The sequence below is a fragment of the Urocitellus parryii genome, chromosome 5 (genome assembly GCF_045843805.1).
Source record: "Urocitellus parryii isolate mUroPar1 chromosome 5, mUroPar1.hap1, whole genome shotgun sequence".
NCBI classification, from domain to species: Eukaryota; Metazoa; Chordata; class Mammalia; order Rodentia; family Sciuridae; genus Urocitellus; species Urocitellus parryii.
In genome coordinates, this window is record NC_135535.1 from 183,584,678 (window position 1) to 183,605,271 (window position 20,594).

At 42.6% G+C, this 20,594-nt stretch overlaps 1 protein-coding gene across 4 annotated transcripts in view; it reads right to left on the bottom strand.

Moving 5' to 3' along the window:
• Positions 1–12,392: 12,392 nt before the first annotated feature.
• Dnmbp (dynamin binding protein) overlaps positions 12,393–20,594 on the bottom strand; it is a 97,467-nt gene continuing 89,265 nt past the window's right edge. For all 4 annotated transcript variants that reach the window (XM_026394900.2, XM_077798866.1, XM_026394901.2 and 1 more), the window contains 5 exons: positions 19,187–19,519; positions 18,612–18,791; positions 16,738–16,936; positions 14,726–15,270; positions 12,393–13,968 (listed from right to left, as the gene is read on the bottom strand). In XM_026394900.2, the coding sequence (XP_026250685.2) occupies positions 13,783–13,968; positions 14,726–15,270; positions 16,738–16,936; positions 18,612–18,791; positions 19,187–19,519 (1,443 nt within the window). In that variant the 3' untranslated portion in view covers positions 12,393–13,782. The remainder of the gene's footprint in view (positions 13,969–14,725; positions 15,271–16,737; positions 16,937–18,611; positions 18,792–19,186; positions 19,520–20,594) is intronic.

Here is a 20,594-nt window from a genome sequence, read left to right on the forward strand (position 1 = left end):
AAAGATACCTACATTTTTTGTAGACTAATTTTGAAATATCATTTAAAGAAATTTATTCCATTTAGCAATAGAGTGAGAATACATTTAATTACACATATGTACTGATCAGAAATTTATTTGAAAATTAACAAATATTATTCTATAAACATTTATATTTAAATCTCTAAGCTATTGCAATTTGGATTTAGCTAGAAAAATCTATATTCTACTAGAAGCAGGATCTTAGTCTTCTATATAGATGAGACACTAAGCTGGTTTTTGAAAGGTTTCACATTGTTGGAAAATACCAGGAAAAGTTGGGGCCTGGTTCCCCAAATACCTGCCTAGTTGCCTAGTTAATATTTATTAATTCCAAATTTGCAAACCAAGTTCATTTTGGCTAATTTTTCATTTTCGTTCATCAAAATATCTAAATGTCCTGCATACTTGACTTCAACGTTAATGGTAAACAGAACTCTTTTGTTTTAGCTGGGTCTAAGCTAGGTGTATAGTTCAAGGGTCAAATTTGGCCTGCCACCTGTTCTTGTGAATAAATTTTTATTGGAAACAGCCATGCTCCTTGTGTCTCCATTACCTATGCCCTCTTCACATTACAATGCAGAGTTGAATCACAACCGATGTGCATTATCTGTCCTTTATGGGAAAAGTTTGCTGACCTTTCTCTAAAGTCACCAGTGTAGTCTGGAATGGGACATATTTCAATTCTCAAACAGATTATTTGCCTCAAAAAACATTATGTGGCTCCATACCTATGATGGAATAATGGTCCTCAACAATGCCCAGAACCTGTGAATATGTTACCTCTAATCCTCAGAACCTGTGGATATGTTACCTCTAATTACAAAAAGGATTTTGCTGATGTGTTTAGGTTAAGGATCTAGAGGTGAGTGAGTATTCTGGGTTATCCAGGCAGGTCCAATATAATCACCGGGTCTTTATAAAAAGAGGACCAGTAGCGCAGCAGTAGGGTACTTGCCTACCAGGACCCTGAGTTAGAGAGATGTTTAAAGATGGAGCCTACAAGCCATGAAACTCAAACAGCCTCTAGAAGTCAGAGAAGGTAAAGAAACAGATTCCCCATGGAATCTCTTCAAAGAATTACCTTGATGTTAGCCCATTGAGGTTGATTTTTGTTTTGGTGTTGGGCTGGGGTGAGGGGGCGTGGTGGGCAGTTACCAGGGATTGAACTCAGGGGCTCAACTACTGATCCACATCCAGAGCCCTACTTTGTATTTTATTTAGAGACAGGGTCTCACTGAGTTGCTTAGTGCCTCACTTTTGCTGAGGCTGGCTTTTTGAACTCACAATCCTCCTGTCTCAGCCTCCCGAGTCACTGGGATTACAGGTGTGCATCGCTGTGCTGGCCTTGAGATTGAGTTTGAACTTCTGATCTCCAGAAGCATAAGATAATACATTTGTGTTTTAAGCCACTGAATTTGTGGCAATTTATAATAGCAGCAAGAGGAAACTAATAATGGTAAACCCAAGTATCTCTGACAAAATTGCCAATGTTCCTCAACTGAAGTGAGTTTAATGACAATTCATTAATCTTCATTGAATTTTACTGTAGTTGAAATCTGAAGAGGGTCATTCTGCCTTTTAATCCCAGCTAAAAGTTGGTTTTTCTGGGTGTGGTTGTGCATGCCTGTAATAGCAGTTACTCGAGATGTTGAAGCAGAAAAATTGCAACTTCCAGGCCAGCCTGGGCAAATTAAGACTCTGTTTCAAAATTAAAAAGGAGCTAGGGATGTAGTTCAGGGATGGAGCACTTGGCTAGCATGTGCCATGCTCTGGGTTCAATCCCCAGTACTGCTAAAAAAAAAAAAAAAAAAAAAAGGTTCAATGCTCATGCCTGACATCCTGCTCCAGAACATCTTGTCCCAGCATATGAGAACCACCCCAAGATGCTCTGAGACAATAGACAAGAGGAAAACAGATTGCAATCTTGAGTCTATCAGGGGACTTAAGAAACACCATCAGGGGTAGCAGCAAGACCGAGTGGATTCCTGAAATTTGGATCAAAAGTAGGGTCATATAGATATATTTCTATGTACCTAAAAATATATCTCAGGACAAGAGTGACTTCAAGGGCTCAGTGGTAGAGTGCCTGCCTAGGATATGTGAGGCCTTGGGTTTGATCCTCAGCCCCGCATTTTGAAAAAAAAGTGCCTTCATCCAAAATGGTTACACCTGTTTCATCTCAAGCTAGTATGGAAGAGTTTGGTACATTCCTGGTGCCAGGGTTCAGTCTGAAATCTCCATATACTGCTATAGTGGTTTTGTTTATTTATAGCGTGTTGAGAAACTGTGCAGGGAAAGCCAATCAGGGTTAGTCGTGGACCATCATAGTGGTGATGTCTTGAGATGGCTGCCGTCATATCAAGCTAACCCCACAACACACACATGCTTCTATCAAATTGTAAAGATCTTATTCAGTTTGATCATATTTGGAGGAAGCCTCTTCTGGTTCTTAGCTGAAACACTGTAGTGAAAACTCTTCTCAAAATGAGTCATATTAATTTCAACAATGGCCGATTTAAGAGTCTCTCACTAGCAGCCTCTCTGATCCTGAGTGGGGACTGCTGTGGGAAATTCTTGATCTGACTCCTCATGGATGTCCTAAAGTGACCTAAGCATAGCAGCGCACAGTCATTGTTTTATGACATGGTCCTGCTAAGTCTGCAGACCTCCTCTCTGCTCCCCTGCCACCCTCTCCCTCCAGTTGTGTTTCAGGGTCCCCTAAGCCTGCCTGCTCTCATTTCTTAAATGAACCATTGCTGCTACTCTAACCAGAGTGTTTACTCTCTCCCACCACCACCCCAAAAGCTATCTCTGGGAAAACGCTCCATCTGCTTCTCTCCTTAAGAACCATACCTTAGATGGGGTTAATGCATGTATACCCTAAGTAGTTTGCAAAAGCTTCAATTTGTTTTGGGAACCACCTCCCCCTTTTTAAATTGTAGATGGACACAATATCTTTATTTCTATGTGGTGCTGAGGATTGAACCTAGTGCCTCACAGTTCAAGGCAGGAAAAGCCCCTTCTTGATAAATGCAAAACACTAATAGTGATCTTTACTAACAAATGCAGAAAACATCCAGAGTGTAGGGTGAAATGCAGATGGATTTCAGATCCCTTCTCTCTGGCACTGAGCGTCCTGCCATACCCTGTAAACAAAAAACAATAAACACTTCAACATGTTGTGCTAATATGTGGGAGAGCTTAAAGTCCCGAAAAAGAGTCATGTAGTGACTAGAGAGAGGGTTTTGAATGAAGTTTTTAAATCTTGAGGTTTCTTGGTCCTCAGACATGAGGCTCTGCAAGGGAAATCGCTCAGAACACAACTGTGTTCCTCTACGGTCTGTTTGTATTCCTGGCTCTGAAGTAGAACCTATATAAACAGAATCCAAGCTTCACGATCAATAAAAACAGAGCTGGGGATATAGCTCAGTTGGTAGAGTGCTTGCCTTCCATGCACAAGGCCCTGGCTTCAATCCCCAACACCAAAAAAGAAAAACCAAAACAAAAAACCATGACACAATATTCACCCTTATGGAAACCAGGTACCTCTAGAGCTCACATTTCCCACAAATTTGCAGACATCATCTCATTTGATTCTCACAATAATCCTGAGAGGAAGGGAGGCCAGAAATCTGCATCTTATGGATAGAGTCCCACCACCAATTCCTGTTATAGGACTCATGGATGCAAGTTTACCTGAAGAACTGTTTCCAGACAGAAATTGAAGACACTCCTGGGAGGAAGTAAGCTAGCAAACTGGATGTGGAGGCTGTTAGGGTCTGGATATGCAGTGCCGCCCCCCCTGCTTCTGGTTCTTAGCTGAAACACTGTAGTGAAAACTCCCCCACCGCCCAAAGCTCTTAGTGCAGAAATAGAGGTGAAATGATTAGGTGATGAGAGTTGGAACCTGAGCAGCCCCTCCTGGTTTGGGTGGACTAACTTGTGTAACTGTAGGCAGGTGGGGTGTGGCTGGAGGAGGTGGGTCACTGATGTACCCCGGAAGGTTCCTCCTCCCTGCAGCCCCTGTCTCTCCACTTCCTGATTTCTGGCCACTGTGAGGTTAGAGCCCTCCCCCTCCATGCCCTCCCACCGTGATTTCTGCCTCAGCTGGCCAGGGACTGACCCTTTGAAACTCTGAGCTCCAATAAACTTTCCTCCTGTAAGTTGTTCTGGTAGGTTCTTTGGTAACAGTGAGGAAAGCTGACTAACAGCAGAGGCGTTCGTTCTCCAATGGCATCTCCTTCGATTGTGTCTGAAACAGCTGATGCCCTGTCCTCCTTTGGTTTTTGTAACTCCCACTTCTCCAACACTATGAATTTCCATTTTGAAAACTGCCTACACACGGCTGGGGATATAGCTCAGTTGGTAGAGTGCTTGCCTCATACGTATAAGGCCCTGGGTTCAATCCCTAGTGCCACAGGAAAAGAAAGAAAGAAAGAAAAAAAAAGCCTTAGACAGTTGCTTCTCGGACTTCCTTGCACACACCAATCAGTTGGGAATCTTGTTAAACTAGATTTTGATTTAGCAGGTAGGTCTGGGGCCTGCTTTTTTCCCACAAGGTCTCGGGTGATGGCGATGGCAATGCTGGTCTGGGGACTACATTTTGAGGAGCAAGGGCCCAGAAGACATCTAACTTGAAACACAACTCATCTTCTTTTTATAAACTTGCTCCCATCCTAATTATCACCTTTTTGCCAATAATTTCATTACTTTTTCAATTTCATATTCTTTATAGGGTGTTGCTTTTTTCCATTCTCAATCAGTTAAGAAAGTTTTTTTTTTCCTGCCTTTGGGCTTTTCTCCCTTGGAATCCTATTATTACCATTTAGCTCTTCTTATGCAGGCACTTTCTTTAAAAGAACTCACAGGAATTTACCACCAGATTCATCAAGTCTATATTCTTAGATTTGAACCTCGAGTCTCTCCAGTTTACTATGTGTCAGGCAATGTTCTAACACTTTTTTTAATGGACAAAACAAATGTATAGGTGTCCATCTACACCTAAAAATAATAAATAAACATTTTTTAAAAATTTCTACGTGTAGATGAAAAGAATGTGTATTCTGTAGCTGTTGGGTGGAATAGCTGTACATGTCAGTTAAGTCCATTTGATCTTTACAATTATTTAACTCTGTTTCTTGACTTTTTTTGTCTGAATGATCTGTCCATTGATGAAAGGAGAATGTTGAAATCTCCTTCTATTGTACTGAAGCCTCTCTCTCCCATTAGGTCTAATAGTGTTTGGTTTTATAAAATTGGTTATTCTAATATTAGGTTCATATAGATTTATAGTCATATCTTCTTGCTGAATCAATTCCTACATCATTTTAAAAAATATTTTTAGTTGTAGTTGGACATGATATCTTTATTATTTATGTGGTCTGAGGATTGAACCCAGTGCCTCACACATGCGAGGCAGGTGCTATACCACTGAGCTACAGTCCCAGCCCTCCTACATCATTATATAGTGATTTATATAGTGATTTTCTTTTTCTCTTCTTACAGTTTTTTGAAGGATATAAGAATAGCTACTCCTACTAGCTTTTAAGTTCCATTTGCTTGGAATATATTTTTATCATTTCACTTTCAGATTGTGCATCTTTTCTTTTGAGGTGAGTTTCTTGTAGGCAATGTGTTTCTTTTTTTTAAAAATTCATTCAGTATACATCTTTTAATTGGAGAATTTGTCTATTTATGTTCAAGGTAGTTATTCATAGGTAAGGACTTCTGCCATTGATTTTTTTTTTCTAGTTGTTTTGAATACTTTGTTGTTCTGCTGTTGTTCATCTTTATAGTTTGATGGTTTATTGTATAGATAATGTTTGATTCTTTTCTATTTCTCTTTTGTGTATCTTCTCTTTAGTGGGACATATCTTTTCACATGCTTTCATGGTGATAATTATCTTTCTCTTCTGGATGTAGGATTCCCTTAAGTATCTTTTGTAAGACTGGTCTGGTTGTGATTAAATTCTTTTTTTTTTCTTTTCTCTTCTTGGAAGGTCTTTAATTTTTCTTCATTTCTGAAGAACAACCTTGCTGGGCATAGTAATTTTGGTTGGCAGTTATTTCCTTTTAGGACTTTGAATACTACATTCTACTTCCTACTGGCCTCTAGGTTCCTGCTAAAAAATCTGCTATTAGTTTATAGGGGACACCCTTAAATGGGACTTGCTGCTTTTCACATGTGGATTTTAGAATTCTTTGTCTTTTACTTTTGACAGTTTAACTATAATATGATGTAGTGAAGATCTTTTCTGCACATCTATTTGGGATCCTATAAGCTTCCTGTACATGAGTTTCACATTTTCCCCAAGATTAGGGAAAATTTCTATTTCATTGAACTTCTATGCCTTCAACTTTTTTCTCTCTCTCCTTAAGGTATTCCATGAATATGAACATGTTTTTAAAAGTGGTGTCAAAGATCTTGAATGCTCACTTCATTCTTCATTTCTTTCTTTTTTTCTTGTCTCACTGGAATATTTCAAAAGATATGTTTTTAAGTTCAGATATTTTTACTTCTGCTTGATCTAGTCTGTTGTAGTCTGTTGAGGTTTTCAATTATATTTTTATTTAACTTATTGAGGTCTTCCACTTCTAAGATTTCTGTTTGAAACTTTTTCAAACTCTTTTCTGAATTTATCATTAATTTCCTGCATTGTCTTCATAATTTTATTTAACTGTTTATCTGTGTTCCTGTGGATGTCATTAAGTTTCTTTATAATCATTCTTTTAAATTCTTTATCAAGCATCTCATCCATTTCAATTTCTTTGGAATCTATTGCTTAAAAGTTGTTATTCTCTTTTAGAAGTTTTCACTACCTCATTTTTTCATATTTCTTGTGCTTCTATTGAGATTTATGCATCTGGTGGATTAGATATCTCTGCCCCCTTTATGGGGGGGTTGTCTTAGCATGTAACTCTCTTGAATATGTATCATGGGGAATTAATTTCTTATGCAATGTTGACTTTCATTCTAGCTGGTCTCCTTCACAGTCTTCCTGTAGCTTCTTTGGCTGTGATCATTGACTTTCGCACAATGTATATCATGGCAAATCTGGAGAGACCCACTGCCTCTGTAGGCTGTGCAAAAGTTGGGTCTAGCAGTTCAGGTGGGTGTGGGGTTCTGTGGGCTGCACCTCCATGGGAGCAGTGGTCCCTGTGAGGCAAGGTGGTTTCCATAGGCACTACTGATACTAGTTGTGCCACTATCAAGGTCCTCTGGCACTGGTGGCCCAAATAGTGGTAGGGGGGCCTGAAGCACTTGTCCTTTGACCAATCAATGGTGTGGACCCAGACTTCGAATGGCGGAAGTGGTGGTAGGAATCACAGCACCTGCTTTGTGGTGCTGACACCCAGTTCTGACAGCAGTGCATAGTTAGACAAAGTTTGGTGTGACCATTAGTGGGAATCCAATAAGTCAGACTGGCAGCAGGAATTGTCCTGTTTATCTCTGCCATATCAGTGATAGTGATTGCAGGACCTTGGCCAAAGCCAGGCAAAGTTCCTCTGGGGACCCTCTTTGCTCTGTGTGCCTGGGGATCAGGAAACAGCTAGAGCCATGAAGTTGCTTAAGGCTCCCTCAGCACAACACTGTGGGCAGGGCAGCAGCAGTGACTGTAGCATTCCCTCCTTTCCCTGTCAGAAGCAAGTCTCTGAGCACCAGTGCAAGGGGAAGAAGTGGTGGGAACTGTGTGAGTTTCTGCCTTGGGTCTTGGCCCTTGTATGAGTCCATGTGCTGCTGGCCACACTCCAGGTCTCAGAGTACAAGCTCTCTAATCTTCTGGCTCAAGGGGGGCACCCTCCATGTTCCTCTGTGTTGCAACACCTGCTCCCTACAATGGAGGTCACCCAGTGGACTTAGATGACACTCACTCTGATGAGCCAAATTGGGCTCATGAGGCAACAACTCTAAAGGCAGCGCAGTAGAATGTCTGGTATCCCAGAGACGGGAACATGAAAGTGTTTCTGACCCCTAGAGTGGCCCAGTAGCTCACTTTTTAAGATGATCCTGGCAGCTCACTGGCTGGGAGATGCTGGAAGATTCTTTTTCAAAGCAAGGCTACTGTGCAGATTTCAGGTTATTTATCTAAGTGGGCTGCAGGCCGGTGAGGTGAAACTCTCCAGTAGCTAAGATTGCCAGCATCCACACTGATAAGAGTTTCTCAGATTCTCTTTCACACTTACCCTGCAAAGGGGAGACTCCCCTCCCCCAGTTGTGGAGACAAGATGGCAAATACCAAGGTATTTTGCTTCTCTTAGTATGCCATTATCCCAAGCCTCTGAATCTTATAAGGTTCTGGTCTCTTTCTTCCTGATTTTTGGTGTTCTTCCATGGTTACTTACCCTAAAATGCAGGTATACACCTATTATTTGGGCTCTTCTTTGTGGAGGAGGAAGTGAGTGTTAGAAAGTATTGGGTGTCTCTGTTTAGCTGTCTTGAATCCCCTCTTTCATTTTTTAAATATTTACATATGTGTATAAATTTTCAATCTGTTAAATTAATCATTAGTAATTTTCCTGAAATTTTTTTTTCTGATTTTTCTGAAGTTCACTGAATTACTTTAAAACAGTTATTTTGTATTATGTCAGGCTATTCATGCACGAATCAGCTTGGCAATAGGAAACTAGTAGAGAGATTTTGAATTGGAAAAAGTTACTGATGCTCTTTTTCCTTTGAAAACATGCGTTCCTGATTGTTTTTGATCTTTGTGGCCATGCATTGGTGTCTGCACATTTGAAGAAGTAGAAGTCTATCCCAGTCTTTGCAGACTGACTTTATTTGGGAAAGCCCTTCACCAGTCAGCCCATCCAGTACTTCTGGGCAGGCCATCTGGTGTGGCGAATGAACAAGCTTGCTGCTGGAGTCCTCAGGCAGTCTAGCTTGATCTCTGTCAGCAGTCAGCCTGCCCTAGAACCTGGATCTATGGGTTGGGGCCTGGGTCCTAGATCCACTGGGTGGACTTGTTGGTTGTATTCATGTTGGGAGCTTTGGAGCATGGGTCTGCAAGAGGGCCAGAGCCTGTATCCATAGGGGCTGGCCTGAAGCCTGAATCCACAGGGCCTGACCTGGTGCTAGGGTGGGTCTTGAGTCTGTGGGGGCTGTCCAGGTGCTAAGGTGGGTCTGGTACCCAAATCCAAAGGGCTGATGGCATAACATGTCTGCAGCCGGGATCTGTGGAGCTATTCTGAGTCCAAAGGGGCAGACCTGGGCTCCACTGGGCCCATGGGTGCTATGCTGTGGTTGGAAGCAAAGTCCTGGTGCTCACTTCCCATTCTTTTCCCCAAGAAGAGAATCTCCATGCTGTGCTGCTTGGGGCTGGGGAAAGGGGTGACATGGGTAATGTAAACTGACTTTTTATCTTCTTCATTGTCTTTTTCTTATTTCTGAGTTATAACAGGTGCTATAAAATCTCACTTGGTTTCTTCAGTTCTTGTGAAGATATTTTCATGTGTGGAGAGTTTTTCAAACTGTTTTTGTAGGGGGGTTAAATTATGTTTTGTGATTTCTATCTGGGTAAATTTGGTCACATTTCTTATCCTTTGAGCATCAATTTTGTCACTTCTACCTATCTTAAAGCATTGTTGGGAGGAGTGAAATACAATAATAATACACAGTGCCTGACTTACTGAGTGGAAGATGTTTTGACTTCTGAGATCCTGATTGTAAATGTTTTCAGAATCTCTTGAGGATGTGATATTGTGTGCCACGGGATATTCCTTGAGATCAAGGAACACTGGCATCATATAGAATACAAAAAAAAAAAGCTTTGTAATCATTCCCATCTCATATTTGGAGGGAGTTTGCATAGCTTGAACATTAGGTTTTTGTTTTGTTGCAATGTTATTAGGGATAACTCGGGCAGATGTAGATACAAAAAACTAAATTGACCTAAGAAACAAATGGGAGCAGAGATGGTGGGTGTGGGGGCAGGGGAGAAACTGAAGAGAATCAGCTTGGTAATAGGGAACTGAGTGGAGAGGGATTTTGAATTGGAAAATGTAAGAGGAAGAGTCAGACTGATGCTAGATGAAGGCGAAGTTTGGGGTCAAGAGATGTTTGAAGGATTTTTGTTGTTGTTTGAGTGGTACTGGGGGCTGAAGCCAGGGCCTCACACGTTTGGCAAGTGCTGTAGCACTGAGCTACGTCCCCAGCCCCTTTTAAAATTTTGTATTTTGAGACCGGGTCTAAGTTGCCTAGGTTGGCCTCAAACTTTCCATCCTCCTGCCTCAGACTCCCAAATAGCTGGGATTATGGTGTGCGCCACCATGCCCAGGACAATAATTTTTATAGGAAGTTTTGCTTTAAGACATGTAGGGTTATCCTCTCCTTCCACATCCTCAAGAAATTTGTAGTAATGGCCTCTACTTCTCTTCACTGCCTTGAAGGGAGTTGTTTGTTAAGTAAAAGGTTTATTTGTTTTGAAGCCCAGAGAGGGACAAAAGTCAAGAATGGTGCTGCTCACGAAGGCCTTGATCTTTTTGGCTTTCCTCCATCTGATTTGATCCTTTCACGTTACTAGTCTTCTGGCAGATCAGTAGAGCTGGAGGGCGGTGTGATGGTGGATGCTTTGGGTGAGGAGGATATTGTGGGAGTGACCACCAGCTAGTAAAAACCAGCTCCTGGGTAAAACACTCTTCATGCAGGACTATATTCTGAGTTTCTCTTCCTCAAAGCTTTAAACTGAGTATAGAGTATAGGTAGAGGGACTGACTCAATTGAACATATCATACAAAGCATGAGGCTATGTTTAAGTCCTCTGCATAACTTCTTCCCATACTCATTATTTTCCTGTCCTTGTCTGCAGTTTCCCCAAGCTGGAGATCTGGGAATGGCATATCCCAGAGCTTCCAGCCAACAGGTTCAGAAAAGATGCAGAAGCCATTACTATTCCTCTAGCAAAGATGGGCGGGCATGAAGTCTTGAGCAAACATGAGTGTTTGGTATTTTCCAGATGTTCTATCAATTGTCTATACTGCAAATAGGTATAGAGTATCAACCTGCAGATATCAGCCTGCAGTCTGGGTCTGCTGGGTCTGCCTGGAGTAGGGTTTTACTGGGTTGGAGTCTGAGGCAATGCTGTACTCACTTCCCTCTTTCCCCCACCAGAGGGCGTCTCTCTTTATGCCTTGCTGCCTGGGGCTGAGAGGGGTGGTGTAGTTAAGGTACAACTGCCCTTCCTATTTCTATACTATGCCCAGGTGCTGTGACATATACTATGTCATAGTATACATATACATTTCATATACTATGCCCAGGTGCTGGTTTCCTTAGCTCTTAAGAAGGCATTTCATGCATGATGAATTGTTGAAATTGACATTTCCCTGGGGGATGAGTGCTGGAAAATCCTACCCATCATCTTGTTGATGGCCTGATCTAGCATTCTGCAGTGTTGACTCGCTCATTCCTTACCACAGCCCTCTGAGGTAGACAGTATTACTACCTCTACACTAGATGAGGAAACAATCATGGGTTAGGCCAATTGCGAAAGTCGGGCAGCTATTAAGTGTCAAGACTCAGAGAGCCTGTGACCCACATTTAAACTCACCAGAATCTTGATGTGTGACTTTGGCAATTCAGAATGACCTCAACCACTTTCCTAGCTTATAAAATGAAAGAATGGTCTATAATGACCTATAAGCTTCTTTCCTTGTCTGCCTATGCAGTCACATTTTTTTAAAAATATATTTTAGTTTTTGGTTTTAGGTGGACACAATATCTTTATTTTTATTTTTATGTGGTGCTGAGAATCAAATCCAGTGCCTCATGCATGCCAGGCAAGCGCCGCTACCACTTGAGCCACGTCCCCAGCTCCTGCAGTCACATTTTCTATGGCTCAATGTCAATGTTGAGCAGTGTAAACCCAGTTACTCAGGAGACTGAGGCAGAAGGATCATAAGTTCAAGGTCAGCCTGGCCAACTTAGTGAGACCCTGTCTCAAAACAATAAAAAGGGCTGGGGAATGCAGCTCAGTGGTGGAGTGCTTGTATAGCTTACAAGACTCCTGGGTTCAATTCCCAGTTGTAAGGAAGAAAAGTAAATGAGGCAATTGCTTTGTCACTCTTCTGTCCTCAATCTCTCTGCTACCACTCCTCCTCCTCTGCCCCCAACCTTGCCTGAACTGCTACTGTGTGACCTTGTTAATCTCTGTTGTATCTAGTATACCCAAACCTGAAATATTAGAAACATTTCATCCCTTAGGATTTCAGCTGGAGATTTCAGCTTTCCTATCCTGCTAGCGCTGACAGTAAAGGATGGCTTTAGGGAACCACCTGCAGCAACGGAAATTGTTGAACTATTTGACCAGATAAACTTGAGAAAAATGTTCAGCTTAAACATGGAAGGAAATCAAGAAAACATACTCATGGCCATTAGAAAAGCTTTTATTTAGAAAATAACTACTTAAATATAGACATCTCCAAATATAAACACTTTTCACAGGAGACCTTGCATTACTGCCCGACACCAGCAGATGCTGTGGCCAAGGAGTCCATGGGGTCTCCTGATTCACCAGGATTTTAAGGCCAAATGTGGGGTTGGAGGAGTAGTGGCTGTGAGGCTGTTTTTAATTCCTTAAACAAATTTCAGTTTCAAATTCCAAGCTAGGCTTCATATCTAGGGAAGATCTCAAGTACAGGAGCTCTGCTAAAACAGGATTTTTAGGGACAGATTCTTAGGGTAAGGGATTAGCAAGAATCTTCCTGTGACTGGATGGGCGGGGGGTCTTGAGAGGCACTTTGGAATCTGTTTGGCTTTCAATATTGTCTCTGAAGCATGGAGGTTAGTGGTGAAACTAATCTAGGATGAGCTACTTCTGGGACCGTGTATCCTGACTCCTAAGTCCCATGGGCTGTCTTCTGCATCTGCAGATATAACCAAATGGTGGTAGTGTACTTTGAAGGAAAAAGGCACCTAATCTTCCACCAGGCCTGACTGGTTTGAGATTAATATAGAACCAATACTTTTAATGGATGACTGGAGCTCTGACCCTGTTATTCTAGAGAATTCTATCGGTTACTCAGTACAGGGAGAGGTGGCCATGAGACGGCACACACAAATGCATCTAGCAAGGGAGGAACTTTCAGATGAAAGGAAAATGAAGACCTTAAACACTTCTTGGTAGAAGAAAGCGGTTGAGTTTTGTATAACCAATTTCGGAACACAGTGAAATAAAACACTGTATTTTAGCGGCTTTGTAAATTGGGGGTATTTGTGTATGAAGAGAGACAGAGAAAATGTGTGCTAGACACTGGAGGTGTCTCGGAAGCGTTGAACACCAGGCTCTGTGCAATCCTGACAAGCTCCTTGCCACCAGCAGAATCCCAACCTAAAGGGGCTCCCCGAGCCTGGCTTTACTTCATCCAAGTCACAGCTTCAGGTCAGGTGATCGTGGAGCACGGGGCCACCCCAGACTCAGTAGGTTACAACCGATGCCAGCACAGCTTCCTGCATATACAGAACACTGGTCTTCTGACCGGAAATTTCTCACTTCCAAAGGCCGACCCCTGCACTTGCCTCTCTTCTCATGGTCACTGAATCACTGGCAAGCCCCAGGGTCCATTTCAAATTCTAGAAATTCTAGTGAGCATCAAGGTTTACAACCCAATCAAGGAGAACAAGACTTGTCTTGTGCCCTACCATGACACGGTTAAGCAATGTGGCAGGGCCTGGGTCTTGGGCGCAGGTGCCTCTTTGCGGCCCACCAGAACCTTTCAGCAGACTGAAAGCCAAGGCAGCAGGGTTGAGCGGCAGGCACACCAGGCTCAGGTGTACTCGGCTTTGCGGATATAGTTGGATGGGACATAGCCTTTCTTCCCGTTAATTTCAGCTAACCACCACTCTGTATTGCCTGTAACATCTTTGAACTCCAGGATTCTGAGTCTCTGATTGGCTGACACACTCAACTCATTTGGGTTTCGTGCCTTGAAGGTGTAAACAGCAAAATAGACCTGTGAGGGGAGAGAGTGTGAGTTAGAAATGGAGCGTGCTTTGCTGTCCATGGAACATGCTGGGGGTGGGCGGTAGGGGTGTTTCTGTAGCTGCATTCGGCTACTGAACACTTAAATGTGGCCAGTGAGACGGAGAATTGAATTTTTAATCTTAATTTTTTAAGTTTAGATAGTTATACATGGCTGGAGGATCCCATAGTGAATAGGGCAGATTCAAAGAAAACCAAAGAACTTAACCAGAGATCTCCCAGTTGTGAATCTGAAAACAGCTTTTTTTTTTTTTCTTAAAAACAAAAACAAAAACAAAGTGCGTTTAAAAAATACAAGATATAAAGGCTCTACTCAAATTCACAAGATAGGGACAGATCATTACAAAAACAGGAAAAGAAACTCAAATAGTGCTGGAATTTCATTTCTAAATTCTACATATAAAACACTTTTTTTGAACTAAAAAACAAAACTAGGTTAAATAGCAAGCTTTATACAACATAAGAACAACTAGTAACCTGGAAGAGCTAGAACTGAAAAGAGTGAAAAAAGGTTTCATCAGGACACCTTTTTACTGCCCAGAGATAGTTCTCAGGCGCTCTCTGGACCCCTTTTGCTATCACAGAAGGTGCTCAGTGGTAAGGCGGGGAGGTTCCTGCATGCTGGGTAAGATCTATCTGTGGGCTCTCAGATCACCCCCAGGTCTGGGCAGGCTTCTGCCTCCACATCTCCTGTGCCCACTCCTACTGGGGTAAGCCGGGGCACTTACCTGGTTGCCCTTTGCCTCACTGCTCTCCGGCTCTTCATTTCTATCTTCCAGAGCCTGGGCTGCTCGTGTAAATCCTTTTACAAGGTCTCTACCTTGCCCGTTTCGTCCTGGTACAGAGGAACCAACCACCTCTGGATGCCTTGAGCTTCGGCAGCAGCTCCTCAGGGCAGCAGCAGGTTGGTTTATGTCTCTGGCCGCATCGACAGAGTCCCCTGGCCTGGGCTGGCAGGTGGGGTCTGGATCTGAAGGGCACCTGGAAAGGCCACTCTCTGGACTGCTCAGGTTCAAGGATGCACTGAGAATTCCTTGGTCATACTCCTTCAATAAAGATGCATCTTGAGGCTGCTTTGGGCAAGGCCCAGATGTAAAGGACACGGCCATGCTGCTGGGGTTGAAGGTTAAGGTGCTGTTGCTGTTCTGTCGTGGGAATCTGGGGGAGGAGCCACTGTGCTCTGACTCAGTGGAGGAGTGGCTGCCCACAGAGGCATCTGAGCGTCGAGCATTATACGGCCTCAAGAAGGAGCTGTACACAAAGCCTTTGGTGACTACAGATGTAGCAGAGGGAGGCAAAAAGCAGGGGACCAACAGTGAGAAACTGGTTTAAAAGCTAGGTTGATGGTGGCAACAAAATAAGATGCCTAGTGACAAAACAGACCAGAATATTCAATCCTAGGATCCAAGGGACATGGATAGAATGAAAAGCTATGGCTACCTGTCAATTCATTCTTGTCACAATCTTATAACAGGAGTAATAGGAGGCCTGTGGACAATGGAGAGGCTAGTAATTAAAAAATGCTGGGCTTGGTGGCACATGCCTATAATCCAGCAGCTTTTGGGAGGCTGAAGCAGGAGGACTGAGTTCAAAACCAGCCTTAGCAACTTAGTGAGGCCCTAAGCAATAAAATAAAAGAAATAAAAAAAAAAAAAGACTGGGAATGTGGCTGTGGTTAAGTGCCCCTAGGTTAAACCCCTGTACCAAACACACACACACACAAAACAAAACCAAACCAAACATAAAAACCCAAAAATAAAACTACATGTTTGAGACTGGGTATACAAAGAATTTAGTAGATCATCTAGACCATGGCTAAGGAAAAGACTCTGCAGAGTGTATGTTCAACAATACTACGTGTGGCAAAGAGGGATCTGAAGACCATCCTTGTGTCGAGGAGCTCCTCATACAAGACCTCATTACAAGTTTGAAGCCAGCCTCAGCAACTTACCAAAACACTACCTCAAAATAAAAAACTAAAAGAGGATGGGAATATAGTAGAGAGCACCCCTGAGTTCAATCCCCAATACCATTAAAAAAAAAAAAAAATGATTTGGGATACTGTGAACATTGTTCAGTAGAAAGGTGTTCACGGGAGTTCAAATACACAGAGCTCACATACAGCATAAGCTCACTTTTACAAGGGGCTGTCCTCCTGTCCGAGAGGGCACACAATGCTTAAACTCTCCACAGCAACAATGTTAAACTAGGATTATAATTAGTTGCACATTGCTTTGTTCAGAATTTGGCAAAAAGTTACTAAAAATACTTCTATTTTTCAAAGCTTTTTGGATTTTTGGAATCAAGGAAAAAGGATGATAGACTAATGTTATTATTTGTAATCTTATTTGAATTCTGAAAACCCCCCTTGAGTTGTTTTAAAAGTCATTCCCTAAATAGTTAAAATTGTTTATAGGGAGAAAATTTAAAAAGTAAACAAAACTCACAGGTTTCCAATCCACACACAAAGGCAAATTTACAGAAAGTGGAGAAGGCAGCTTATCCTGGGGCTTGCCACGGAGCTCCATCAGGCAGCCCCACTGTCTGGACAACATATAAAGCATGGCAAGATCTTGCAAGATAAGTCCCGGAACCTCTTCTGGAATTTGTCAAAACAGAACCAAAACAGGTTGGTTTTGTTTTGGTAATGATCTGACATGAACATTCTCCAGAGCTGAAGAGGACTTTTCGGGTTGTTTTCCTACTTTAGTTCCTTTCATCTGATATCCAAAATGCTTACCTCCATTGTCAATCAGCCAGCGGTTCTGACTGCCCATAGGGTCTTTCTTTTTGATCACACCCACCAGGTCACCTTCCAAAAGTGAGACATCCAAGTCCTGAGCAGCATTGAAGTTCCGTTCTGCCTGAAAGAGTTTCTCAGGGGGATACCTTGCCAGCAGGGAGGCTTTGAGTTCTTCTGACTGTAGCATATAACTTGGCTGAAAGGCAATAGAAGAGACACATCAACAAGAAGCCCTGCCTGGCCATTACCCTAGCAGCCATATTTAATTTCATCTTGCAGAGTCTGAGAAGGGAGGCACTAACCATCAACCGCTCACCACCCCATCAGATGCTTTCATAACTGAGTAAGCCCGTGTAACTAGGCAAATCTCATGGCCTCTTCATAATGCTTTGGTACCTTTGTAGTTAAGAAAAAATCAAAATGCCTAAGTAATATCACTGGGTTGTCTTATAATTTGCTAGATGCATCTAAATAATTGAGTTTCTCTATCTTGACTTTACCATCTATAAAAACAAGTAACAGTCATAAAAAGAAAAACTAAAGGTAATAATAAATTTGGTTCTCCCTTTTAAGGTAATCTAAAAATCTATGGGATTATAAAGAGCAAAAATAGGGGCTGGGGATGTGGCTCAAGCGGTAGCGCGCTCGCCTGGCATGCGTGCGGCCCGGGTTCGATCCTCAGCACCACATACAAACAAAGATGTTGTGTCCGCCGAGAACTGAAAAATAAATATTAAAAATTCTCTCTCTCTCTCTCTCTCCTCTCTCACTCTCTCTTTAAAAAAAAATAAAGAGCAAAAATATCATTAGCAAAGGCATAGCAGCATATTTTTAGATTATGAGCCCATATAATCTGTTGTTCCTTACCCTAATGTTTAAAATATGGAAGAACTGAGTTATAAAAGCAGTTGATGATTAACTGGCCAAAATACCTTTCTAACTCACGACCAAAAATTGGCAGGCCTAGCAGAATATACCCTTCAATCAATGTATTATTTCACTAAGAGCCAAGCTTGACATTCATATCAGGTGTGAGGAAACTACAGATGGCTATTATCAGGTACCAGGAGGCACAGTGCTGATGCTCAGGAAAAGTAAATGAAGGCATGAGCCAGTGACAGATGCCCAATATAAACTGATCACCTATAGAGACACAGCCACGTCCACCAACACTGAGGAGGAGGATGATATGATACTTGCATAAAACTTATTATATGTCAGGGATTTTCTTTTCTTTTTTGGTACTGGGGATTGAACCCATTAAGCCACATTCCCAGTACATTTTTATATTTAGAGACAGGGCCTCCCTGAGTTGCTTAGCCTTGCTAAATTGCTGAAGCTGGCTTTGAACTCATAATCCTCCTGCCTCAGCCTCCCAAGCCACTGGGATTACAGGTGTGTACCACCTCATTCGGCAATGCCAGACATTTTCTAAGTGCTTTCCATATATTAACTCATTTTAACATGTGAGAACCCTATGATGTAGGTACAGTCATCATTAATGTCTAGAGATGAGGAACTAAGGCCTAGAACAGAAGCAACACGCTCAAGGACAGTGAGTAAGCATCCATCCTGATGAACCCAGATGGTCCAGCTCTGGAGTTCACACTCCATTCTCCCCACCCCATCCCAGGAATTGAATACAGGGCCTCACACATGCTAGACAAGCTCTCTACTGCTGAGCTACCCCAACCTTTTAAAAATTGTTATTTTGAGACAGAGTCTCACTAAGTTGCCCAAGCTGGCCTTGAACTTGTGATCCTTCTGCCTTGGCCTCCTGAGTAGCTGGAATAGCAGGGGTTTGCCACTATGCCCATTTGGAGTTCATACTCTTAACCCCAAGGCTGTGCTACCTCTCAGTCCATACTCACCAGGCCCAGGAGGGGCTTTCGAGCTGACTGGCGGTCTGTTGTTTTCCTCTCAAAAGGCTTTTTGGTAACTGGGAGAGACTCTGGGAAGAAGGTGAAGACCTGGAGTTGCTGCATAACCCTGCTGTGCTCCTCATGGAAGATGGCAATCAGGTTCCCCTCTCTGCCGGCAACTTTGAGTAACTGGAGTCAATGGAAAGAGATGAGACAGGAAATGAGAGAATAGGGATGAAAGATCCCTGGGATCAACAGAGCCTCTTTAGAACCAACCGGAAGCTGGAGTTCTACTGCAGTTTGCCGGTGTGAGTTACCAACCGCAGACAACATAAGAGAGGAGGTGTTCTGCATCACCACCTGGGTGGCAGCACTTCCAGGGATTGCTCAAGGTGGAGAAAGTTTTAAAAGCCCCAGGTTTCATTCAGGGCACCATTAAGAGATCAAGAATTTCTGAAGGGCTGGACTGAATGTCACACTGAATCCCACTAGTTTGGATAACCTTTTGAAAAACCCCACTGTGCGCTCTCAGAAAAGCCCCAGAACTTCAGAGATGGCTTTCCCACAGAGGGTAAGGGACTCACTGAAAGGAGCGGCTGCAACTGTTCCAGCGCCTGCTGCACAAAGTCGCAGTGGGCTTCGGCGTAGCCGTGGATGCAGTTGGTGAAGAGGCCCTGGGCATACTGCTGGAACTTGGGCAGCTCGTCCAGCAGCTGTGCATTCAGGGCCTCGTAGTTGTTCCGGGCAGACTGGAGCTCCTCCAGGGTCTTCTTGTCCTTTAACTTCTCTGCCCGTTCTGTGCAGTTGTAGAAGTCCAGAAGCTTGTCAAAGCGCTTCTGTACCAACTTGTGGGGCCCTGTAAACATGCTCAGTAACTGATTCAAGGGAGAGATGACAAGCCGCTCTGTCCTCTCCTTCTGTAGGGACAAGAAAGGCACATTGTTCAGAACCCTTTCTTTCAGAGTCTCCAAAACACCTGTGAGGCTGACATTGTCGTGCCTGTACCAGCTGCTTTGTCCACAGTGGACACAAGCTGACCCCATGCAGACCTGCAGCTGGGCCCCACTAACAGATTCCATAAAATCTCAGCATACACATCACCAACAATTCTCAAACATCAAGGCATTTTTGCAAAGGATGCTAATCCCACTTTAGCTCCTCAGTTGATGCATGCTAAACTGCACGTGGATATTTTTGCATTAGAAACGAGATGTGATAGGCTGGGGATGTGGCTCAGTGGTAGAGCATCTCCCTAGCACATGTGAGAGACTGGGTTTGATCCTCAGAACTGCATAAACACATAAAATGAAGGTACTGTGTTCTCTACAACTTAATTTTTTTTTTTTTTTAAATGAGACCTGATAGTCTACCGGGTAACATTTGTTATGTGTTGTTCATACAGCTTGATTTTTTTTTGGGGGGGGGCAGAGTAATTTTCACATAACTACTTGGTAATATCTGTTTTTTTCTTTTCAAATGATTTTTCTTTTCTTTTTAGAAGGACAAACATTGAGGGTAGGGTATTAAACAGATAAAAAACATAAAAAGGTACTTAGTAGCATCTCATTAAAAGTAATTTACTGTTAGAACGCCTGTGAATTTCCCAAGTGTGCCTCCCTGTTTTCCTTCAACTATGCAGAGAACTCCAAGAAACTCGCCCCACCCAATTCTTTTTTTTAGTTGTCAATGGATCTTTTATTCTATTTTATTTCTTTATTTTTACATGGTGCTGAGGATCAAACCCAGGGTCTCTCACATTGCAGGCAAGTACTCCATCACTGAGCCACAACTCCAGCCCCCACCCAATTCTTTTTTTTTTTTTTGGTACCTGTGATGTGCAATTAATCCCATATACATCTTTTTAGAAGTTCCCAAGCAATTTGGCCTTTCTTCAGAAAATGGCTTATACTTTATAAAGATCTACTTGTTAACATTTTAACTTGAAAGGAATATTTAGAAATAATTATCTTTTAATCAGAATTACCAGTAATG